Here is a 25,709-nt window from a genome sequence, read left to right on the forward strand (position 1 = left end):
TGGCGTTGTATGTGCTGATTTAATGCTATTAACAGCTGTCTCATGTAATTCCTTTCACTGGGGCTCCGGGTGCTGTGGCGATACATTTGTTTACTGTTTTACTGGCGCGCCTGAGACAACATTGCTAATTGCCCTTTCTGTTCAATCAGACCGTTCAAGTGGGAAGCGAAGACGCCATGATGCACGCGCTGTTTGCGGACTCTTTCGCTACGCTGGGCCGATTGGACAACGTTACCTTGGTGATGGTTTTCCACCCACAGTATCTGGAAAGCTTTCTGAAAACTCAGCACTATCTGCTGCAGATGGACGGCCCGCTCCCTCTTCATTACCGGCACTACATCGGGATCATGGTACGCTGGAGCGCACGGCAGCAAGCAGAAGCAGCTGTTTTGGCACTTATCTCTGATCTCTTTTACTAGCAGTTCTTACTGTGTTCTTACTGCACTTTCTAGTTGGTGAGGCATTTCGTTAGAAGCTGAGGGGAAGAACAGTAGGTTTGTTCCTGTCTGCTGTACAAATTGTTTTGTAAGACCAGTACTTGATGTTCTTGATGTTCAGAGCTTCGGTGCGAATGTGGTGAAGAAAAAAGTGTTACAAAAATATAAACAGTTGCTTATTTTTGGTTTCCTTAGTATCTCAGAAACTGGTTTTCAAGACTTTTTTGTGTGCATGGTCCATCCGATGCACCTCCCTCTGACTTCATGGTCCCCTCCTGTTTCTGAATCTCTGTTCTGAGCAAGTAGTCTGCCCAGAGGGATTGAATTTTTCATTTCCAATCTGACAGTGCAGTGGCCTTTGCCTGCTGAAGTTACATTAAAGATTCGGGCTGCAGCTTTATTTGATGGGAAGAGCATTACTGTTGGAATAAATGATACTTTAATCTGCTGCAAAGCTACCCTTTAGTTCTTCTTGCTCTATGCGTTTCAACCTGTTTTTGTTCTAGCTGGTAAAGATTCATCTAGAAGCACTGTTTCCTTCACTCTGGGGACCACTGCGCAGTATGGCACTCTCGCTGCAGCAACGCAGTGAGTCTATGGTTGTACTTCTCCCTGGGTGTAGACATGTTGCAGCTGTGGCCAGCATCATTAGAGCGTATACAAATGAGGAATATTTATGGTGTGAGAACAATCGTCAAAACGGGCAGATGTGTTAGTCTCTCTTTTTTTTTTTAATTTTTTTTTCAATCTTTGAACACTTCCAGTCTTATTCTTGAGTATTTTGAGGAAATGATGACTTACAGTAATTGTCGTAAAGCGCAAACTTTGTTTTCTGTATCACAATCGTGTTTTCCCTTCTAGGCTGCAGCCAGACATCAGTGCTCTTACCTTGTTAACCTCCACGTGAATGACTTCCTGCACGTTGGTGGAGACCCGAAATGGTTGAATGGCCTGGAAAATGCACCGCAAAAACTGCAGAATTTGGGAGAACTGAACAAAATGTTGGCTCACCGACCCTGGCTTATCACCAAGGAGCATATCGAGGTAAATCTTGCAGGGACTAATGCGAACGTATGCTTGTTTTTCAGTAAAATGCAGTCACAGATTCTTAGGGCTAAGAGCCAGACAGGGTGAGGGATGTTCTGTCCTGACAGTGGCTGCTGGAGCAAGCTTTCCTCCTCTGCCTTTCCCTTTCCCACTAGCACAGAGGAGGCAGGTGCTATGGCTTGCTCAGCACTGCCTGCCAGGTGCAGAGCAGGGGCATGAGAGCGGGCTGGGGGTAGGATGCACGCTCTGCCAGGAGGCCCCAAACCTCCCACACTTTCCTGCCTGAAGGGGAAGCGGGGGTTTGAAGCTTCTTGCCAAACATAGAACATTCCACCCACAAGGACGAGACGGAGGGAGCCCAGCCCTGGTGCTAGGTTTTAACACAGCTGGTTCACCAGGAGTTGCCAGGATTTTCCAAGTCTCTGAGGATCAGCAGAAGAAACATGCAACTCTTGTGGTTGCATCTTCATCAGAGGTGTGAAATTTCAGCTCAATTCAGCCTGGCTTCGGTGCAAACCATATGGTGCTAAATAGAAACTGCAGTGGTTTCAGTAGCTGTATGGGGGCTGGAGAGGAGAGAGAAGTCATCTGTGTGTGGCTTAACCCCAGGTCACCTGCAGCCGGGACGTGGAGCATGCTAGCAGCAACAGAGAGTTAGAAAGCAACTGTGGATATAGGAAAAATAATTTTAGCAGGCAAAGAAATGTGTTGATAAATGGCACGAAGGTGGAATCATCTGAACCCTTTTTTAAAGTTAGTGCTTTTGTCTTGTGCTATTTTTTAAAGCAACTTTTGAAGACAGAAGAGAACAGCTGGTCCCTGGCAGAGCTGATCCACGCTGTTGTTCTGCTGACACACTACCACTCCCTTGCTTCCTTCACGTTTGGCTGCGGAATCAGCCCGGAGATCGACTGCGAAGGCGGTCACACCTTCAGGCCACCTTCCGTCAGCAACTACTGCTTGTGTGATATCACAAATGGCTACCACGGGGTAGATGACATTCATGCCAGCCCAGCTGCAAGTATTCCGGTAAGTGTCTGTCTGAACAAACAACCTCTTTCAGTAGCAGTAGTTTCTTTGTGAGCTGAATACACCGAGGATGCCTTTCTGTTCAGTGAGAGTGGGATGGCTTAGCCTAATCTAGATGAAGAGCAACCAGTTGAAAAGAGACATTTGGGAGGTGCTGAAATGACGCTGCGGGAAGCCACCGAAGGAAGAGACAGAGATACAATCTCTCTGTTGTCTGCTCTTTGTGTCTCGTCTGTTTGCCTAACTGAATGGCTGCTGCTGAGCTCAGCTAAGCTGCGATGCATGGCCCGAGCAGCCGTGACCAGGAGTGCATTTTTTTTTTCCACGTGCGCAGTGGAAAGTTGGCTCTTCCTTCGAGTGCAGCGTTTTGATGCCTTGAGGTGTTTGTGATGCATCACACATCAGATCTTTCACCATTTTCTGACCCTGTGTCTGAAACAGTGCTTCCTGCCTGCGGCGTTGTGCTCACTGATGTGTGCTTGCTTCCAGTTGGTGAGAAGCATGATGTGAGTGTGGTGATAACATATTTGCAGCGTGGGTTCCTTGCAGGGTGAGACTTTACTGTAATCGTGCAGATGGCATTCAGATTTTGTCTGATGAGCTTGCTGGTTTTCTGAAGGAGCGAGTTGATTGCAAAAAGCAAAGAGGAAAGGGGGAAAGTAGTATAAATGGAAGATAACTTCATCTTGCTTTGTACAGGTGGATTTTTACAGGAACAGATGTTGAATTAATGGTATACTGTGGTGGTGACAAAACAACTCCTGTGAAATAAGATCATGTCCTGCTAGCTGGCCTCCGAGACTTCATTGCATATACACTTACACTCGCTCTAACTGTTCTCCTCATTGTTTTCTTCAAGATGTGAGCAGAGGAGGGGAAAAAATAACAGTTGAGCAGTAAATTGTGGTTACTTCCTCTATCAGACTTTCTGTTACAGTCCCTCGTTTTTCGGTTGTTAAACATTAAACATTCAGTTGTTAAACAGATTAAGTAAGAGAAATTATTTCAATTTTAGTACAACAACTGCTTGTTTCAAAAAGCTGTGACTCTTGAAATCTACCAAAAATACCAGGGATCTGACTGAGAAAGGATGATGACTAAATGTGAACTCATAGGTCAGTACAGATTTCCCTCAAGAGCTGGTTTCCTAGAAAAATCAGTATTTAGAGATGGAAGTGAAGGACACGACTGTTTAAATGTTCTGGCTTGATGATTTCTGCCATCCTTGTCAGTTTGTGTTACGCAGAGAAATGAAATGTTTGTGTCTCTTTTTCAAGACTACAGAGTCTGTCTGTGAAGTTGAAGCTCTTATGGAGAAAATGAAGCAACTGCAGGAGTGCAGAGATGAAGAGGAAGCCAGCCAGGAGGAGATGGCTACACGTTTTGAAAGAGAGAAGAGAGAAAGCATGTTCGTGTGTTCTTCAGGTAGTGCAGATGTAGTGTGTATATATGTTTATACTGTTCCAAATTGCTTGAAGACACACATACCATTGCAGAAGGAAGAAAGGTGTCGGATGTCACAAACCCCGTACCATTACTTTGAAGGGATTGAGATTGGGAGCGCCTCGTTTTCTTCTGGGAATGCTTGGGGGGAAAAAAAACAAAGTAGTGCCAGCATTGAAGATACGTACACAGAAGAAGGGAGAAAAAGATGCTTACCTGTAAGAAAGAATCTGCATGTTTTCCAAGGAGCTTCCTCTAAGGAAGCATAGGTGCAGTGATACTAAGCCATACCAAAGATTTGTAATCTGGGTAGTCTGTATTTATGTTAAAAACTGGATTTGTGTTAAAAAGTACAAAAACTCCCATTCTTCTGTAATAGTTCCAATTCCAGTTTGTTGTTACTGAAATTGTGTGGAATTCTGTTTGCAATGAACAGAGGATGAAGAATCGGCACCAACGAGAGATGTGTCTCGTCACTTTGAGGACACCAGCTATGGTTACAAGGACTTCTCCAGACATGGGATGCACGTGCCCACCTTTCGAGCTCAGGTAAGCAGGATGAAGCTGCTCGCAGGACGCTTCAAGTGCTCTCTGCTTGCTGTGCCACATTCCAGACCCAGAAATTGCTGTGCTGTAGTTTACAGCCTGGTGGGTGAGAAGGCAAGTGAGTGAACAAAACCCCTACAGTTAACTGCCCTGAGATAAATGACTTTAAAGCACCAGGCCGCCACAAGTTCACGTCTGCATTTGTTCTTGTTCTAAGGATTACTCTTGGGAAGACCACGGCTATTCCTTGGTTAATCGCCTTTACCCAGATGTGGGACAGCTACTTGATGAGAAGTTTCACATTGCTTATAATCTGACTTACAACACAATGGCCATGCACAAAGATGTGGATACCTCAATGCTAAGACGAGCTATTTGGAACTATATTCATTGTATGTTTGGAATAAGGTCAGTTTTATTCCTTCATTTTATAGATATCAGATTTGCTACCATTGGCTTTATTTTTTTTGACTGAAGCAGAACTCTTATTAAGCAAATATGTGCACGGCTGGTTGTTTTGTGGGGGTTTTGTTTTCTTCTTAAACAGCGAATAGTGGTACAAATTAAGCAGTAATTGCTTTTTCTCATAGGAAGCTACAAAAAAATGCAACTGAAATAACTGCTTCTTGAAAATGAAAGTGTGTTTCTTTCAATTCCAAACAGATACGATGATTACGACTATGGTGAAATTAATCAGTTGTTGGACCGCAGCTTTAAAGTTTATATCAAGACTGTGGTTTGCACTCCTGAAAAGACCACAAAGAGAATGTATGATAGCTTCTGGAGGCAGTTTGAACACTCTGAGAAGGTACAGTGCGTGCGCGTTCTGAAGGGCAGGGGTGGGAGATCTGTTTGCCCTGCTACCAGCACACCTACCCAGCCAGCATTTGGCTAACGCTGGTACTGGGCTTCTGCTTGGAGTCAGGAAACAGTATTCCCCAGACTGAAGTGATTTTCGTGCTGAATGTTTGCTAGGTAACAGCTTAACTCCTTGTGAAACTAGCTGAGATACCCACTTATAATAGGGGTACTGTAAATGATGATTTAAAGGTGGAAGTAAAATAGTTCATACGGTGTTTTTTTGGTTTTTTTGTTTTGTTAGACTTACAAGCTTTCAAGCACATAAACCCTTCTTTAAAGCACCAAACTTTGCATTTCTATGCCCAAATCCAAGGCCTGTACATGTACGTGTGCCTGCAGGCACTCAGCAGCCGTTCCCACTGTCCTTGTGGAAGCAGTGCCAGGGAAGCCAGGCACAGCCATTACGTGCCGGAACAAACTGTCAGCCAAACATTTCTCACCCCCCACCACCGCATGGCTCTTCATCTGCCCTCCACAGAAGTGCAGTGCTTACACGGAGAGCTGGGCTGGGCAGCCCCAGTTCTTGCCTCTGGTAGCAGCCGGGAGCCTCTCCCTCAGCAGAGGCAGTAGTTGTATGGCATGTTAAAATTTCCCCCATGCTTCACTGCTGCTTCCCACCCCCTCATTGTCCAGGCAATAATTACCTGTGTGTAATTAGCTGTGTGTTTCTCTCTCTGACCCACAGGGGCAAACGACCTTACCACCTCTTCCTTTGCTAACAACCCCCTCCGCTCCACAGGTACCAACCACCCTTTTGCCTTCAACTAATTAACTAAATCAAGCTCAACTTCCACAGTTGTTTCCAAGCTGCACGTAGTCAGCTACTGCTGAAGAGCTTCTGTGCTTGAAAGCTTGTCTGTTTTTTTTTCCCAGCTAAAGCAGTTGGCCTACAACAGGTTACCCACCTCTTCTTACCACCCTGGCCTTACTTGAACGCCCCCGTGCCCCGCTGCTGCGTTGCGCTGCAGCAGTGGAGCACCTCTTAAATCTTTCCTCCTGCGGCAAGCTTTACTGATAGAACTAATTTAGTTTTCTGGGTAGCTGAAGCACGCAAAGCTCTCCCCCTCTGCTAAGGCAAAAGCTAATCTGAAAACCACAGCCCCACAGACTTCCTCTTACTGAAGTACGTTTCTGTGAGCACTTTGCTGAAGAGCGACTTCTTTTCCTTCTGAAAGGTCCATGTAAATTTGCTTCTGGTAGAAGCTCGGATGCAAGCCGAACTACTTTATGCTCTGAGAGCTATTACTCGCTATATGACCTGATGTCTCCGGCTGCCTGTCGACGCTGGAATGTTCCGCAGCTGCAGTATGGCAGAGGAAGATACGAAGCCTCAGGACCAATGGTAGCTATAAATTAAGATGCCCATTGTGCCATAACTCCCTTAGATTCAGCTCTTTCCACGTTTGGAATGTCACCGCTGCCACGGGGCAGCGAACGCTTGGCAGTTGAAAAGACGGGGCTGTGCCGAAGCGCTGCCCGCTGGGGGTGGTTTGGCTTCAGCCAGCACGGGACGCTCTATGGACTTGTGGCAATACCGCAAACCATGGCTGTATAGATCTTGTAAGGCAAACGCAACAGGAGTTGGAGCGTGAAAGGAAGTGGGACTTGATGACATTTGCTTTCCCTACGAGAATAATTTTAGAAAATCTTGATGCTGCTATTTGTGCTGGTGGAGCAAACAGAGAGGCTGTTCCAGCTAAGCTCAAAGTGAAAGCGAGCACTGCTATTGTCTGAGCCTTTATTGTGCGTGGTTTCCAAAAAGCCTTGTTATTTAGATTTATTTTTAATCAGAACTAAACCTCCTCTGTCCACACTGATGATTTGAATGATAGCAGTCAATTTTCTCAACTAGTTTAGCCTTAAGATGCTGTAGGACGTTTGTTCGGCGTTATTTGGAGAGCTCCAAAGTGCAATGGTCTTCCTATGGAAAGAAGAGGACGTGGTCCTTAGAGCTTTGTACAGATCTGACCACGTCCGGTGTCACACAGCCCCTCGTCCTGCTTCTCCAGGGTGAGCTGATCCCTGCTCAGGGCCTGCGACAAGGGATGGGAATGTTGTTCAAGGCTGCCAAACAGTCCTACTGCGTTACGTGCCCAACGCTGGTCTTACTGATTTTTTGCAGTTGCTTAAATAACTAGGCTAAAAACCATCTATTTTTAGTAAATCAAAACATGATTAAAATGCTGACATTTAATATACAGTCCTTTTGGAGAACACATGAATACTTTTGTATGAGTGTGAATTGCTTTTTAAATATGTCAGTATTATTGGTATTTTTTAAATAAAGATAACAACTTTTTCTCCTGGTGTTACTGTGTGGTTCAGCTTTGCATTTCTGCTCTTACTGGTTTACACTGTTCAAGACTAGTTTTAAATGCTTGAAACAGTAACTGAGCAAAGGTGCTAAAAGAGACAAACCATGACTTTTCCAACAGTCTAAACCAAGGCGGAGGTAAAGTTTAAAGTTCTTCACTCTACCAGGAAGACCTGTCATCAATCTGCCCGCTACCTCCCTCATTCTTTCCCTTAGTTCTCTACCTGCTATTCAGGCATGCTCTGCTGTGGGGGGTTTTCTGTTGCCTCACAGGTTTATCTCAGAGCTGGACAATGATTTGTCCAGAAGGACACTGGGAGAGAGTTTCAAAGGCTTCTCAGAAAGCCACAGGGCTGTGACAAACTGCTTTGGACGCACTCCTGCAGCTGGCTGTGATGGGATTCTAGTAACCTCATGTGTCAAAACTCGTAATAGCAAGGCAGGAAATAAATGGAGGTACCCAGTCCCACCAGTAGAACTGAGCAAGCTCAAATGGGTTTCTGCTGCTGCAGGACATTCTGACAGCAGTTTTGGATCTAGGGGAGAAAGATTAATAAACTGTCAAAAATCATGACTAACAGGAAGCATCTGCTATTTCCTCTTCACTAAAATACAGGATTTCTAATGTTCCAAAAACAGAGCAAAACTTTCCTGTCTAAAAATCACAAAACTAAGCTATGCCTGAAGACAAACCAAAAAAAAAGTATCTTTCCACTTTTGGAAATTGATTTTCTGTTGCTCCTGGTGCTCATTTATTGGCTCAGGGGTAGACATGCAGACTTCCACAAAGCCTCACCTGTCCGTTTCCAGCATGAAATCTCCAGCCACAAGCTGGCATATGCAGGCACCCTCTTCCTTTTCAAAGAGCAAACTGTGTGCAAAGGGCTTCTTCCTGCCACATCTTCAAACAGTGCTCACAGCCAATCCTAACTACACACAGAGCTGCTTACCTGAGAGTAAGGGTCTGAAAACATTTGGGCTTTCCCATGAATGGTGTGAAGGCATTTGAGGTCCTAAGAACAAGAGGAGCAAGGCTGTTCATAGCAGTGTCATCTTTATACACATGAAAATGGTGAAGATGCCACTGAGAGTCACGTTCCAGGAAAGTGGCAGTTGGCTCCCGCTGCAGGGAGCAGAAGCTGTGTGTGATGCTGGGGGTGAGGAAGAAGCCACAACACCTCTGCAAACACTAACATGAGTGGCTGCTGCAGGCTGTCAGCCCTGAGCAGCTCCTGCAGAGCCTCCGCCCGCGGCCATGGAGTGCAGCAGCTTCTGTGCATGCAGAAACGATACCTCAGTGCTCCCCACACATTGTGGGTGTGTAGTGGTGGCAACTCAACTCACTCCAAAAGATGTAGGTGGGGGAAGCTGTCCAAAAGGCCATGGAAGGAGACGGGGTGGCTGTGGCCTTCCTCCCAGGACAGCTTGAGCACACCCGGGCTGTGCTAGCAGGAGGGCCGGGAGCTAACGGCTGGCTGCTGCATGGGCCCACATGGGGTAGTACTAAAATAACAAAAACAGCATTTTCTTTCCCATCATCTCCACACATAGGAGCGTGACAGACCCATCTGACTATGGGCAATTCACAGCCCTCCCCAGCAGCCCCTGGCTTTACAACTTCATAAGTTGTGCATGAGAACACACTCTCCCAAGGCAGAAAAAATAACCACAGTGCAAGAGGCTGTGTGCTTGGTCTCTAAATAGAAAGGGCTCCTGAAATCACAAGAGAACTCCTGCATTGAGGTTTGTCATAAACGCAACCACACGGTAGAAGATGCTATAGGAGTACACTAAAATTTCAGCATTTTGGGGCTTACAATTAATTATTAAGAGTTTTGCTCAGAAAAAGACACAGACCTGTGAGGCTCCACGGGTGCCTCAGCTGTCCTCTGACCTCCCTGGCACTGCTACATGTGCCTCTTCCTAAGACTGTCACAAGACAAACCCTTAACATAGGACAGAGCTAACGCCCATGGGCTGTCCCAGCTTCTCCCTCCAGTTTGGGACATCCCGTTCTGCTGTGCTACAGGACACCCTACGCTGCTGTTTACAGTTCAGTTGCTTGAACTACTGCAACAACTTGCATTTACTGAAATAACTAACATTTTCTTTGAACTAATTTTAATTGTCTACATTTCTGCCATCCCAAGGACTTGAGCAAGAAGCCTGTTTCAGGCTGCCTTCTGAGAGACACACTGAGGATTTCTCAGTTCTGATTAGAGCTTCTGACAGGACTTAGCCATGAGGTCTGTTCACTGCATCCCCACCCTGTACCACACAGCATGGTGTTCTCCTGCCTTGATGCGAATGCCAAGAACAAATGCCTCCAGCGCTCTCTTACCCATGGTGCCTTCTTTCATATGCCTGAAAACCATATCCACTCTTTTGGCCAAGGAGCAAAGGGGGCATTGAAGCTGTTTATCTCCCCTCTCAACTTCAGCTAGAAATTAAAATGGCAAAAGAAAGAACAATAATAAGGAATAATAACGGATCTTTTTGAGTTCAGCAGAACTGCTGTCAGAGCCAAACCATACTAAACCGCTCTCTTCTGCAGATTGTAGCAATGGAGGGTACCACATGGCCAATAAACAGGCCAAGAGCAACCATAAGGAATGTGAACCATGTAGGGGCTGCCCTGGTTTTGCCCCATGGATGGAGATGCGAGCCTGGAGGACACAGCATGCCAGGATAGTCAGAAGCACTGGCACACACAGCTCCTGGGAACATAAGAACAGCTGATGGAAGCACACACCAGACCAGCTGGAATCTTAATGTCGGGTGCATGGGTGTTCTGCAATAAGACGTGAAGTACTGGTTCAGAGAGGCCCCTTACCTGCAACAGCTGGCCTGCATCCTGACAGCACCACCGTAGGAGTTGGGACATTCCAATCACACCACATCAGGTAAAGGAAGAGGGATGGATCTCTGGAGATTAACTTTCCTCCTGACTGTGAGAGCCTTCAGTGTGAAGAGTGAATCCTGTGATCTAAGGCACCAGTATGCCCACTATAGCACTTGGGTTATTCTGTTGCAGAATTTTATATAAAGTAAAAGTGTATCCAAGTCTTTGGGTAAGAGATTGCTTCTAACAAGCAATATTCCTTTATGGCACACAGGATCCAGGTACCCAGCAATAATTCCCCTTTAAAAATGAGAGGTTCAGCAAATAGTTTTCTTTCATCTTGCCAGCCAAGAAAAATCTTACTGAATGGGTGCTTGAGAAACTCAAATATATTCTAAAATGTAATTACACATCCAAAAATTCCAGACAAACCCTTTTAAAAGATAGTATCCCTTATATAAATACTTCACCAGCTTTCTAAACATAAACTTCCTGTGCTGGCCAACACACTTACCAAAGGCAACATATATTGGAAAAATATAACTGTACAAACTACATCACAAAAAAAAAGCCCCAAACAGATCAAAATGCAGTAATGATCGCAGCGGAAACAGAGGAGCGATGGGTCTGAATTCTCTCAAGAAGTTTTTCTGCCACAGGCTTGAACTCCATTTCCCAGTATAGTTTGTGGTGGTCCCCTCTGTCGAGGCCGTAGCCCAGTGCTAGCTCTTCATCTGTAACCAAGGAAAACATCATCATCAGTTTTGAACTCATTCAATGATGTATTTTATGACCACAGCACATACAACTTATCAGTCATCTATGTTCATGGCTTCAAATCAACTCTACACTTAAGAAAAAATGAAGCAACACCATCTGAAGAACATAGCTTTGCTTGGAAATAAAGGATGTTAAGTCAGAAAAATGGCAAAAAGCACACAGCAGGTTATAGTCCTCTCTCAACACCACAGCTCAGCTGTGGCTCTGAGCCCAAGCATTTGTTGTGACTATCAGCCTGGAAACTACATCAGTTTTAGCATTACCCAAAGCAATTTTGCTAACGTCAGTAATCCTATTCATCTAACTATGGCTCTTTTTTTCTGTGGCACAAATATCTTTGCCATTGTGGTTTCTGAAGACTTTCTCAGGCTACATCCACTCTTGCACTTAAAGCATTTGAACTACACCAGTCAATATATTATTGATGGCTTCCCTTACTCATAAACTGGATAGGTAAAATAACTGGGCAGTCTTAATGGAGACAAGTGATGTTAGGAATGAAAGGAAGACCTCACATGTTCTTTCCCCTCTGTTTTGCCTGCATGTGGCAAAGTAACAAATCCTTGCAGAAAAAAAAAGAGGTCAGCCTGCAGCCAGTAGAATACTCCTGCAACAGGAATCTACAAACACAAACGATAACACTGAACAAACGTTTCCATCCAGGAGTTCAGCACAGTTTAACAGAAAGGATACTTGACAGCACTTAGGCCACAAATGGGCTAAAAATGAAGATGGAATCCTCCAACTAATGGGCAGCATGATAAATCCATAGTCTACAGACTATGAAAGCAGCAGACTCACAATCTCTTAAACCTATGGAGCGCTTACTGCACTCTCACAGCAGTGAAAAGACAGCTCGGAGCTGGAAAGAAACTTTGGTTACCCACACTGAGTTAACACTTAAACAGCAACTACTCACGTGTAAAAGAGAGACAGGGCGCTGGTGCAGAGCAGATACCCTGAGATGCAACAGCTATAAGCAACTGTGTTACTCATGCATGGGGATGGCTCTCTTTCACAGAAAATTACCAGTAACAGCAAACAATATTACATTTCCAAGCCACTACAGTGTTTCTCAATGATCAAAATTAAAAGAGATGCTGACTGTTGAAGGAGATGTTAGTCTAACGTGACATTCTACACAGAAGGAAGATGCCACTTAAGAGACTTCAATGTAAGAAAAGGAGGAAAAAAAACCCATTATTTCAAGAAGGAAAACATCACATCTACGCAAGAAGAAACCCTGTAATCAGAGATAAAATCCAGCCTAAGACATCAGATCTATATTTGGTGGAACCATGAGATGATTTAAGGTACTAGACTAAGTGAAGAAGAAGAGAGTAGCATCAGGCTCTCAGGAGGACACCTGGGCCAAGCCATTCCCATACCAGAGCAGCTTAGATCAAGTTGTTCTGGTCTAGCTACTGCTGAGTTTGGAGAACCTCCAAGAATGGAATCTCCACAGTCTTTATGAGCAACCCGTTCCTCTGCTTGGCCCCTGACAGAGTAGAAATAATAATAATAATTTTAAAACTAATATTTAATTGGAATTGTTCTTATTGCAGCTTGTGCCCATTGGCTCCTGCCTTACTGATGGCACGATAGCCCAGCGTATGCAAAATGAATCTCTGCAGATGAGCAGTGAGAGATCCTGAGGAGAAAGATAAGGGATTATGGTTTTTCTCTTACAGGCAGAATTGCCTTGCCTACTCCTGAAATGACTTCCTACCCAGAAGCTGACTGTGTCTTTATAGGTCTAAAATGTGGAATCACTGAGATCAGCCTACAGCAAGAAGGGGCAGAACTGTTCCAAAGCTGAAGTGTTAAAACAAAACAGAACAGTACATTTCTCACAACAGAACATGAGTAATGTTGGGGATCAGTGAGGGCCAGTGTCCCACATGCAAGCTGTGCATCTTCAGATAATAGAAGTTTCCCATGACCCTCCTCAAAACAAGCAAAATTGGGTACTGGCCAAAGAGCATATGAGCTGGCTGCACGCCCAGGAACAGGACACGCACACTGGGTCCACATGCTACAGGGAAAGCTGAAAAATAATGTACAGACTCTGGTCTGCAGGGGTTCCCCATCCCTACGGCTCCATCAGGACAGGGGCTGAGAGCCCTGGCCTTGTAAGAATTCACAGGTAGTACGACTCCAAAATAACCTCCTGGAATTGAAAGGGGAGGTACAAGTGAGCAGAAGAAATGTCTGTAAGAAGAGAGACAGAAAGGAGACTTCACTGAATGATCAGACAGAAGGATGTTCTCAGGATGGAGACTCATTTCCATTGCTAATTCTGAGGGAGTGGGGCAAGGCAAAGCCATTGCGTGGGGCCAGGAAATGCCAACTGCAAGGAGCTCTGAGCCAAAAGAGTGACACAAGATTCAAGAGCAGCTGAGAAAAGCGAATGACAATGTTATTGGAAAGCATTGCCACGGCAGCTTAGGCTGCTGGGAATAGGCAGGGAAAAAGAAAAGTGATGCCTTTGCTCCACTTTCTTGGTCCTCACATCTTTTCATGCTATTTCCACTCCCATCTGGCTCACTCCAATCTCCTGTCATCTTGTTCCAGGTATGGAAAAGAAAAATAAAGAGGAAGTGGTCAAGCACAGCAGGTGAACAGAGGTATCTGCTTTGCCATGTGGTGCTTGTTCAGCTTCCTGAGGGTGTGCCAATGCTGAAGTACAGTCCACTGTCTGTCAGAAGCTGCCTCCTGCTTCCTGAATGATAGAATCAGAGCGATGACAGTTCAAGGCTGTTACTGGATACAATGGGAGGAGGAAGATGTAGGACAATAGTAACCAGATGCTATTACTAAAAATTTGTTAAGATATTAACACACAGAGGAACCAGATCCAATGAGTAAGATGAGCTTTTTTTTTTTAACCTACAGCTACTCCCCTGACTACAGCTTGCAGGAAGACCAGCCTTCTGACTTACTTCTCACCTATTTGTAATTAATTGCTGCTACATTCTAGAACTGGAATGGTGATTGTACATGAGTGTTCAATTCCTGAAAGCTGTACTAGTTAACGAGAGTTGCAACTGCTACACAGCTCCGCAGTCAAATTTATTGCTGGAAAAAGCAACGTTAAATGTAGAGGAAGAAATATTTCAGAATTATCCATAACAAAGATACACTTTCATTGCTGCATGCCAGAAAATTTAAGTATGATCATGGCTGTAAAGTTTCCAGCTCCATTGCAGTATGTTAAATAGAGCACTCATGATCTTGAGGTACTGAGTATTTTCAGGTAAATAGATGGAATTTTTGCCCGTATTAAGATATGCTATATCACAGCAAGGGATCCAATGAAAGCAATGGCTTTTCAAGGTGAGTTACAGTAATTTTGCTGTAACTGGAAAAGAAAATCCTCACAGAACCACCCACTGCTCTGATTGTCTGAAACAAAATAGATCATGGGGATCTCACTTCATATCTGGGTCTCACATACAGCCTTCTCCACAGCAAGCATAACCCTTTACTGCATTTCCCCCTAAAACCAAATCAAAAGTAGTTAAGGCCTGCTTCAATTTCCTTTACATTTTAAAGATTTTTTAAAAGGTAATTTCAAATGACCTACTTCTAATAAAAACACAGCCAAAGTAGCGCTCATAAAGTAAAGAAGGAAGAATAAGAGTATTAAGAATAAGAGTATTAAACTGCAAAATCTGAAGCAAAAAAAATGTGCAGATGCAAAGATCCGACTAGCTAAATGAGTTCAGGCCTTAACATTCACTTGCAGGCACCTTTTCAGCACATGTATTTGTGGAGACGGAGCGCACCCTTCCCAGCTTCCTGGAGCAGAAGAGAAATTGTCAGGATGTTGTCCTTGCACTTAGAGAAAGGCAGGGCAGTAAGGGACCCCTGTCACACAGCTCTGCCTCTGAAGGGACAGCCACATTCCCCAGACAGCCCAGCACGTGCTGTGCAGCAGTACTGCTTCTGTAAAGAGCTGCAATTACCTTTGAGGCCAGAAGGGCCTATATCCAGAGAAAGGCATGTTTTGTGCTGAAAGTTGGCTCAAGCAGGCCAAAGGGCAGCTGGTGAAAAAGCACGAGTGGCATGCCAATTAGACAGGCTAAAGAGGGGAGTAGCAGTGGCCAACTCCATCTTGGCAATCTGCAAAACCTCAGGGAATGTGCTGAATGTCAGTAAACCACCGTGTTGCTGGACAGCCCATATTGGCCAACCCACTTACAGACGCGTGACAGATTTTCCATTCAAACAGTACCATTTTGATTTTGCTCCTTCTATTTCTTATTAAGGAAAAGACATCAACAATGTGAATCTCACCTAAGAGTGATGTGAGCAGCATCAGCAACGTGTCAGTATCTTCTCCAAAGCATGAGGCTGCACTTGTGATGTTTTCACTGTAGTTCCACAGGGTTTTGCATATCAAACAAGCCAGCTGCAAGTCTGCTGGCCCAAAGTCTCGTAAGCAGTCAACTAACCTGTCAGTATCAAACAAAAACAGTGGTTTTGCTCCCTGTAGTTTTCTCCCGAGTCCTTTAAGATCTAGGCAGTCTAGAAGCACATGCAGATTCTGTGAGAGGTTGCAGGAAAACTCTACATTAATAAACTTCTGATGCTACTCTCTTCTTTTTCACTTAGTCTAGCGCTGTAAGGATGCAAACATGCCTTTTGATTGTATATAAGTGCATATGCCTACCTGAATCTGACTACATCAAATAATTTGTTAATCCAATTGAACTTGAATGATTGAAATTTCAATCTTATATGTCACAAACACAATCAAATGAAAGGCACTCAATTCCAACAGATTTCATGGCAATATGTGACTGTTCCAGATCTGCAGCTACCACTACAGCCAAAGCTGCAATGCAAGCCATCCTTACCAGGAACCAAGAATCCATCTGGAAAGATGACATGAAAGCAGAAAAATCTTCTGTCAATGCTTACAGCTTATTATACATCAGAGGATCTAACCAGAAGACATCCAAAGCAACTTGCTGTTTCCATGACTCACGGAATTACCTCTTAGATTCAGTGAAGTCAGACTGTTTTGCAGTTCTCAACCTTTCTTCTATTATCTTAGCCTGCATTCCCAGTAGACTCCTCTCAGAAATGCCAGTTTTATTAAGGACCATTATGTTCTTGGCCTTTCTCCTAGTCTCATCTCCTCACAGATAACAAATACAGGGTAGATCATACAGGACAATGAAATTAAGCTATAACTTTTCTGCTTCCACCAGGTTACACACAGTACATATCCAGAGTTCCCATTTCCAAACAGTACTCTTCACAAGTCTCAGGGCAGCAGAAATAAATGCTGTTTTTCACCCGCTGTCCCTAGCGAGCTCTCCAATAGTAATCCTTCATTGATGTTTCTTCCTCAACCTTACGACATCCTCTTTCTCTCACTTCCCTGCTTTACTGTGAGCTTTATAATCCAGTGATGAGGAAAGGAACCACAGGATATCTAGCACTTTCAAACGTGTCTGAAAACACCAGTAACTGAAAAACAACTAAAATGAGGCTTGCAGAAAACTGGCAGGCATCTGATAAAAACCCAAAAGACCATGCTCTAATTTTTTGAAGTTTACCCCTCTGATGAGACCAATTCCTTGTTTTATTAGGAACACTATATATAGGTACAATAACCTAATTTTCAAAAATCCATAGGGCTGATTTTCTTAAGGAGGTCATCCTGACTGTGTAACCACTTGTGTATTCTCTAGATTCATTCCATATTGATAGCTTTTCCTTCCCGCTTCACAAACTTTCAGGCAATTCCATATTTTACCTAATTGTACGTGACAGAAATTCTACTAATTCCATTCTACATAAAATTCAATATAGTAGACATTTCTCACATTTATTCTTCAAACAACCTGTAGTTTATTTTTATTCCTGCTTTTCAGCTTTCAAATTTTGAAAGTTAACCAGAACACGGGAAGGAAAGATAAGCAGACAAAAAGTCTTGTTTATACTGTATAAAATAAGTAATTATGTGATGTATGAACAGGAAAGCATTTCAAAGTTTGGCATATTGTTTCATAAATGTGGGTTGTATCAGCTGCTTTACAAGTGTAAGAACAAGATCTTTCATGTTGCTCCAATTAAGCTGGATCCACTATTATCTGAACATCAAAGCCACAAGTGTTGCATCCAGAGAGCTTTTTCAAGATCTTTTCACGTACAGTAAAAGTGCCTTAACAATGAACTCGCAGAGAAAGGAGACACAGGAGCTTTGTTATACCGAGCATGGATACCTCAGACTGTTCTCTCTGCAGTATTAAGTAGTTATCAAAATTACAAGAGACCATGGGGGTACTCTGTTTCTTTCACAGATACATAGTAAAGGTGTCTATTAATTGTACATTTAACTCATGTAGGATTCAGTTAGGTCAAGCATAAGTGGCTACTGTACAGCCACGCCTTAGTTATTGTGTTGTACGCTCCTGTATACATCAGGAGGATCTCTGGAAGATTATTCTACTAGTCTTGGCGCTGTAGTTGGCTAAACCACTCCAGTGCTCTTGCAAAAAGCATACTGAAGAATATGAAAGATTCTCTCTTGAGGCCCATTGGATCCCTAATAGTCTGCAACCTTACTACAAGTTCTTGGTCCCAATGAAAAAGAATCTGATTAAAGATCTTTGGCCAAACTACTGGAACGTGTATTTTGGTAAAATATAATCAGGAACTTACTTCCCAATTCCTCCTTCTTCCATCAGAAGAGCTCGCCTGTCCTTATCTACTGTGAGATTGAGCAAGACTCCACAGGCAGAAAAACAGACATCTTGATTCTTGGCATCAAGTAAAGCAATCACAAACTTGTGTACTGGGTTGTAAAGAAGAAAACAGCATTACTGAGAAGATAGATTACCATGCAAGTGGCAGTACAACATACTTATTAAACATGCACACCCAGAAAACAGTCAAATGCAGGATATCCAACCCAAAACCGTAACCCTGTAGCATACTAGTGTGAAGTTACTGCATTTGACTTATGAGACAGGATAAGAGTCATCAGTCCAAGCTCAACACCAGATACTTCAACACACCATCTACAAAATTATACATCAAAGCATGGTGAAAATCAAGTCAGAAGAAGTTAGGTTGACCAAGCTGAATTACAGGTTACTTCTTAAAAGTATCACTCTCATTTCAATTGCACAGTCAGCATAAACCACTAGGATTTAGCATCTGGCACTCACAGAGGGAAGTTCTTAGCTCTATGCAAGGCAGGGTTGCCTCAGACTGCATCAGATCCAGCTGGGACTGCTGCAGCCTGGGGCTCCTGCAGGAAGCGGGCAAGAAGTAGATGCTGGGCATGCAGCATCTCGCAGTACTTGCTGAATCTAAACTAATAAGCAGTGGAAGGCAACTTCAGCCAGGGAGTCAGTCCTGTCTAGAGGAGAGGCAGCCTCCCAGCTCCTCCTGAACTTGCCATGCTGACACCATGGTCAATCCAAGGTGTAAAATTCAGTCCTTTGACTGAGACAGCTCATTAGCAAGCAGCTACTAAGTGTCAGTTCTTCCTTTGCAGATACCTTCGCCTCCACAAGCCTTTATATAGTCATCCTTAAAAGAAGGGATTGTATATTGCTGCAAATCACCACACTTTGAGCACAGACAGGTAGACAGAAAAAAAAAAATTCAGTGAATTGTTTTTTAATTCAACTGATTTTGCACCTTCCCTGGATAGCAAGGAGCTGCCATTCTTCCCCAAAGCTCTTCAGGCACCAAAGCAAAAGGACTTGAGAAGACTTGTATCCTACCTCACCCAGGGGCAAGGAGGAAGCCTCTTTGTTGAGGCAAACATCTTAACTTCATATTACAAAGCACTAACAAGCTGTTGAACACAGGAATCAAAAGATTATGAACCTAAATGAGAGTTAAGTTGGATATTCATTTTATATCAAATCACTACAAACCTGTATGACTTCAGGAAATGAAGGAGTGGAGGGAAATTCAAAATTATAACCTTTAGGGAAAACACAGGGTTTTTTGTAGTATTTGTCTTTGTGAAGGTAGACCATGGCACATTTTTCCTACTCCAATACTTCCATCTTAATGAAACTGAAATAAAACGGTCTTTATAATGACTACTGCTGCATTCTAAGATTGGCATAATATGCAAAACTTCATTTAAGACTCCTTCTGCCCTTTAATTGAGACAGCTCATTAAGAAACTTCTTTTTAGAACTGTGGACATTTAAAAACAGGACTCCTACAAATGCGAAACTCACTCTTTTTCTGTATGATGAAGTCACAGATCTCATGATACTGGGAAAGGTTGCCAAAGACTCTGACAGCTTCCACAACTCCATCCATATTGTTGCTCATTAACAGCTTTAAAAGCACTACAGGTTTGCAAAGAAATGAAATAAAAACAATTACTTGTATATCAGAAATGTGCTTGGCTTTTCATCAGTAAATATCAGAATGCAAGAAGCAACAGCAATACACGTAATAAATGGGCACATCTATCTAACAGTCTGGTTGCAGTTAAGGGGATGAGCAGATGGTAGAACAAGAGCTAAATTGTGTAAGGCTTTGAAGATGAGACAAAGAGCTCCAATATGGGACTAAACGCAAAGGAACAGATGAGGAGTTACGAAGATAGCCTAAGAACAGTTGTAATAATGGGAACTGATCTTGCTGTACAGTTTTGAGTGGGCTCATGTGACAAGCCAGGAAGACAGAACAAAAAATGTTGTAATATTTAAGAGAACTGATTTACATCCTGAGCAGATGGTCTTATGGTGGGATGCCTCTTTAAACAAGAATTATTTTCTGACATTAGCTCTATTTTCAGTCAGCGCTGCTCCAACAAGCAAATACATTTTTCTCTGAACAGCTACTTAATATTGCCCCTGGTCTGAAACATTTATTTGCTTGCTGCTTTCCTGCTTAGCAGATTCACTTATAATTAGCATCAATCTTCAGCAGATAGAATGAGACCTTCAGCATTTCCTAAGAAGAGCTACCATCATTTAGATTTTTGGTATGTGGCAAAGGAATGATGCTACAGAAAGCACATTTATCAGTCTTCTGCAAGAAAGAAGTGAATCGCCTAAATCAGTGCACCACATAAAAGGACTCAAATCGGTGAACCATTAACCCTTCCACCACAGAAAAGTGAGAAACACAAGATGAGAAAAGAGGTTGACTTTATTCCCATTGCTTCCTTCTTGGAATGTTGCAATACTGAACATGCCTTGAACTTGTCTTAAAGAGACAGTAGAAAGGATTTTATCTTTTGTGTGTGCATCTCTGGGATCCACACACTTGTATCAAACAGCAAATATTCTCAAAATGTCTCCTGAAGGAAGCATGCTGGTCTTGCGTTAAAAGGTTTCATCTCTCCTTATTTCTCACAGAGGAAAGGCGATGGGACTGCTTCCCCATTCTAACAGTAAAAACAGGAGAGGAAGAGCAAATCGGACTGAAAGAGAAGTCATTTGTTTCCACATTTCTCTGGCTAGCATTAAGATAGACTAGCTTATGGGGGATAAAATCACTCATGACAGAGTATCAGAACTGTTAGAGAGGAAACTAAGTCTAGTAGTCAGGGCACTAAGTGGAGAGACATAATACTTTTTCCTACTCCTCATTCTGCCCTTTGCATAAACTTCAGGCTCTGTCTTTCCTCCACATCTTGCCTATTTAGAGTGTAAGGCTTGCAAGACTTCTTGTATAACAGCAGCAGCCTTTTGTATATGATTAATACAATGAATCCCAGAACTCACAAGCAGTTCCCTTCACATCACTAAAACATGACTGCTGTCCATACTGACAGAGGGGAGTGAATCACATAAGCTTTATACTGGCAACAGATTTATAATCCAGAAACAAAACAGTTTCAGATAACGAAACTTGCATGTCTAGAAGGTAGCAATTATTATTTTGGCATACAGATCTAAAACAAGTCTAGCAAAAGCTGCTAAACAGAAAACATCACAGCAAATACATTTGGGGAGGAAAGGAAGGGGTTTTGTCAGCAACCTAAATATTTTCACACATGTCCTATGGTTATGTTCCAAAAAAATTAGAAATCACTATGAGGGTAATTTAGCCCTATGATCTTTATACTCCTGCAATATAATGCCACTATACCCTATTAGTGTCTTCATTTTCTGTAGTGAAAAAACATAACTTTCACTTTCAAAAGGCACTGTTTAAAAGTCCTTACTTTCAGCAATGCGTAGCTTCTTGTCTTGAACTGCAGAACTCTTCACTTTGTAGAAGGATAAATTGTTGATTGTTGTTGCAGCATTGATCACCAACTCCTCGCAGACTTCAATTGACTTATATTCTAATATATATAAAAAAGCATACATATGTATACATGCACATACTGACAGAGAAGCATATTATAGCTCAGAGATGAACTGAATTGCAGTTAACATGGCCACTATTAAAGATCATTTTTATTTTTCACTAAAATGGTAGAGGCTAACAGGAATAGATGATGCAGAAGTGGCAATACAAAGTCATGCTTTCTGACTTCATCTATAGAAATGACTGTGACTAACATAACAATACGTAAAATCTAGTTAAAACACATTACAGATCCTATTTACTGCTTTAAGATGGGGCTGAGGAGGATTTGCATGCAGAAACAGGCCTGTATTATAGTTATCAGACTGCTGACAAAGAGAACAAAGACTACTACTAAGCTACTATGGCACATGAAAATAAAAAAAGTAGTCTTTAACAATATCTGAGACGTTCTCTCTCTTAAAGAGCTCCTGACAACGTTACTGATGTGCAGTTTCCTCTTAAACTAGCAAGGTTGAATTTTTCTGAGGTTTCTGTCCTCAGAAACCAAGAGTGAAGGAAATAAAATTTTGTGGTAAACTGATACAGTGCTCATGAAAAGAAGAGAGGGTCAGAGAGAAGCTTTAAGGCTCAAAGGTGCTTACACAGTTATTAGGACAGTTCCAGCCCTGGTAGCTCCTACAGGGCTTAAGACAGAGTAGATGAATTCATGAGTCTGCTTGTCTCTAAACCACAAGTAGTGGTAGGTAAGACTGATAAATTAGTATATAAACAGGCTGATTGTGTTTATGTACTCTTAATGTTCTCATCACCCACTAAAATATATTGAGTTATTTGAAATTTATCTCTTCACTGCTGAACTATGTTAGTGGGAAAACAGTCTGCCCAGTTCTAGCCTGCATTTAGATTCATAAAGGGATTAGTAAGCGGTACATGCAACCCAAGAACAGTGACAAAAATGATGAATGTTAAAAATAAATAAAACAATGGATCTTCTTCTAAGTGAAGGCAGGCAGACATACTTAAAATTCTAGTTTGTTTATCTTTAGTGATCAAGTCCACAAAACTTACCACTGAACAAAGCACTTCTACAACTTCTTTGCACAGACATTGAAAAGTCAATGCTTTCACCGTCTCAAACAGCATTTTATATAATACAGTTTATGAATACCAGAAAATTGACTTATTTTAGCAACAGAATCCATTTAGGTATGGCTCAATCTAGATAAAAAGCTTAAGCAGAAAAATCCTAAACTCTTCCTGCAGATTAAATGAAGATAACACATACAACATAGATTTGATTACCTAGTACTGTAACAAGTAATTCTACAACATGATGGGCAGCTGCCAGAGCTGCTCCTACACTGGGATGAATGGACAGATTGGCCAGCACTCGTATCAGTTTTATCAGAACATCTTCTGCTTTGGAAGGATGCTGTGGATTTTTTTTTTCCTCCCTTCCTCTTTCATGGTACCATTTCTCTTCTTTCAAATCAAGTTCATGGTAGGTTTGGAATAATGACATCAAGGTGTTAACACTTCCTTCTTCTTTAAAAAATTGCTCACGGGCCTGGTTATTCTTTGCTGTTAAATTACCAAGAATAAAGATGATACGGATAACCAAGTCCTGCAATAAAGTAAACAAACCATTTTATTTAAATAAAAAAAAATCAGAAGCTATCAGCTGCTTAAACAGAAGGCAATATTTTGTTTCAGAATTCATCTAATAGTAGATCCCAAGAAACTGAAAGAATGCCAAATATAGCAAATAGAAGTAAATTGTTATGCTACTATTTTTCATAAAACAGTTTACTGAAGAAATTAAAAAAAACAAACATCTGACAGATCTACCACAGCAATGGGGTTGCTCATCAGTAATGGAATATGCTTAGTAACCTATTTTTATCAAGTCCATAGTAATTTTAAAACATCACTTTACACACCAGAATAATCCTATGAGCTAGATCTTACTAATCTTACAAGGAAGCAAATGTCTGCTTTATGGACAAAGACCACTAACTTTCCTTCTTCTCTATGCCTGCTACCCATTGCAGAGGTTAAACTACTTGACCTTACTCGGCTACTGTTAAATCCATGTCATTCCCTTGTTAATTTCAATTGCTTAGAGACTGCTGAATTACTTGTTCTAGATTTTTTTTTACCAGAAATATGACCGGTCTGTTGTTTCCCAATTCCCCCTTTCTTCTTTTCCAGTGAGGTGTCCTACGGTCTTGTCAACCCACATAACTTCTCAGGAACTCCAGAGACATTATCCCTTTCTGCCCTCTAGTAAGCACCAGAAGGTAAATTTCTTGAGGTCTACCTGGTCTGAAGACACTTAAATACACTCTAGCTCATTATTCAGTGATAAAAGAACTCAAGCTGGAATAGAGATTAACTATTTGATCATACTTACACCTTTTAGAAAAAGAGAAAAAAGCATTCCACATTTCACTATTCAATGTCATCTGCCAGTAATGCTCATCTTACCTTCTGAACACTGAAGCAATTACTTCCTTATTGTCTTCTTGCAATTAATATTCTATAGCAAGTTCTCATGCTTCTTTTTATGTCCCCTTCTAGTTGCATTTCATTTTGTGCTGTTTTATTCTGATTTTGATTTTAAATGTTCTTGCCACCCTCTTATTTTTATCATTGCTAAATGAGACCTACTTTCTGTTTTTAGATAGTATCTCAAGATCTCATGATTTAACCAAATTGCTCTCTTAAAGCATTTCCTATCCTTGCCCTTGAGTGGGATACTGAATTGCATCTCTTTTTGCTTCATTTTGGACAGACAGAGCTACGGCTATTTTTTTGCAAGAAGAGTGGATCTTAATTCAATGCTATTCAACACTCCCCCATCTTTTTCTGACCCACCTGTATGGGAGAAGAAAGAAAGATGCTGAAAATCTGAACTAATCCAAGTACAAACTAACTAAAAACATATTATTCAAAATACTTATTTTCAAAGAGTCCATAGCTGTATCAGCACAGGTAAAAGCGCAGCATTTCTTTAGGTATAGCACATCCAGCATCTTTTACCTGTTAGACTGCTGTACTTGCATTAACCCAGTATTTTGGTCATTTTCCACAGGCGCAATAGCTATAATCACAGACATCCTAACCCTTGATGCTATTAATAATGCAAGTTAACCAGACACACTCCAACTGAAGTAAACTGAAGGAAAAAAGACGTGTAAGCAGCAAATCCTTTTTTCACATATGCCCTCATCAGCAAATTTCAGGCCCCAAGCTTCTGCCACAGAAGCTGACAAGAACATCAACCTAAGATAAAGACAAATGCTATCTCTGAATTCAAGAGGCAGGCAGTTTCCTAATGGAGGTGTGAGCTCTTTTCCTCTCTCTGTATAATATAACCACCCTGTAGGACCCGCTTCCACTTTTTTTTTTTTTCCTCTCTAAACCAGGCATCATATTTTTGCTAGCTTCTAAATGTCATTGAGACAAAATTTTACTGCACGTTCTTCCTGACTAACCACTAAGAGCTTTCACCTTTGCTGGCACAGCCCCCATTTCACAAAGGCTGTAAGAATTTGAAACAAACAACAGATGAATCAGAAGAGAGAACTGAAAAAAAAAGCAGGCAGTCTTGTTTGACTCGTTTATATTGACTTTCTAATTTTGGTCAAAACAGTATCAGCCCAGCAACAGCCCTACCCAATCAGCAAACAGACAAACAGGTATAGTACAGCAATCCACTGATATTTTGAGAAGTGTGATCTCAACTGTTCTTTCCACCTACAGGCTAGCAAAACAAACTTCTAGAATATAACTTCTTTCTAGCCAAGCACATCTGGTTTTAATAGCATATTACTGAACTTTCCTTATCTTCAAGTGACAATTTAACTAGAACAGTCAAAGAGAAAGGCATGCACAACTTATCTCGAGTAACATAAGGCTTTAAGGTTCATATTACTTTTTGCTCTTTGTGTTTAAAATGCTCTTAGGGTAAGAGCTACTAACACCAGCTTAGAGTTGCTCTGTAAAGAAATGCATGTAAAAATGAATGGCATTTTGAAACTGCTTGCAAGACTAAGCCTGTAGAAGGCCCAGGGGACTTCCTGTGCATGGTGAAAAAAATCAGTATAATAAATGAAGTTATTATGCATCCCCAAATGTTTGGAGTATT

At 42.1% G+C, this 25,709-nt stretch overlaps 2 protein-coding genes across 48 annotated transcripts in view; one reads left to right on the plus strand and one right to left on the minus strand.

The window, feature by feature from the left end:
- SESN1 (sestrin 1) overlaps positions 1-7,662 on the plus strand; it is a 73,296-nt gene extending 65,634 nt beyond the window's left edge. For 28 of the 34 annotated variants that reach the window (XM_004940327.5, XM_046939623.1, XM_046939622.1 and 25 more), the window contains 9 exons: positions 150-350; positions 1,299-1,481; positions 2,271-2,513; positions 3,791-3,938; positions 4,393-4,505; positions 4,720-4,910; positions 5,166-5,310; positions 6,049-6,102; positions 6,539-7,662. In XM_004940327.5, coding sequence (XP_004940384.1) covers positions 150-350; positions 1,299-1,481; positions 2,271-2,513; positions 3,791-3,938; positions 4,393-4,505; positions 4,720-4,910; positions 5,166-5,310; positions 6,049-6,102; positions 6,539-6,625 — 1,365 coding nt within the window. In that variant the 3' untranslated portion in view covers positions 6,626-7,662. The remainder of the gene's footprint in view (positions 1-149; positions 351-1,298; positions 1,482-2,270; positions 2,514-3,790; positions 3,939-4,392; positions 4,506-4,719; positions 4,911-5,165; positions 5,311-6,048; positions 6,103-6,538) is intronic. The other 6 variants (XM_419796.7, XM_046939617.1, XM_025149317.3 and 3 more) reach the window with 1 other exon arrangement.
- A 3,228-nt stretch (positions 7,663-10,890) lies between these two features.
- The window catches only part of ARMC2 (armadillo repeat containing 2), a 95,314-nt gene continuing 80,495 nt past the window's right edge, over positions 10,891-25,709 (minus strand). For 12 of the 14 annotated variants that reach the window (XM_046939605.1, XM_040698336.2, XM_040698339.2 and 9 more), the window contains 6 exons: positions 22,862-23,183; positions 21,468-21,590; positions 19,522-19,635; positions 17,978-18,110; positions 15,599-15,756; positions 10,891-11,253 (listed from right to left, as the gene is read on the minus strand). In XM_046939605.1, the coding sequence (XP_046795561.1) occupies positions 11,102-11,253; positions 15,599-15,756; positions 17,978-18,110; positions 19,522-19,635; positions 21,468-21,590; positions 22,862-23,183 (1,002 nt within the window). In that variant the 3' untranslated portion in view covers positions 10,891-11,101. The remainder of the gene's footprint in view (positions 11,254-15,598; positions 15,757-17,977; positions 18,111-19,521; positions 19,636-21,467; positions 21,591-22,861; positions 23,184-25,709) is intronic. The other 2 variants (XM_040698340.2, XM_040698341.2) reach the window with 2 other exon arrangements.

This window comes from Gallus gallus, chromosome 3 (genome assembly GCF_016699485.2).
Source record: "Gallus gallus isolate bGalGal1 chromosome 3, bGalGal1.mat.broiler.GRCg7b, whole genome shotgun sequence".
In the NCBI taxonomy this organism is placed as follows: domain Eukaryota; kingdom Metazoa; phylum Chordata; class Aves; order Galliformes; family Phasianidae; genus Gallus; species Gallus gallus.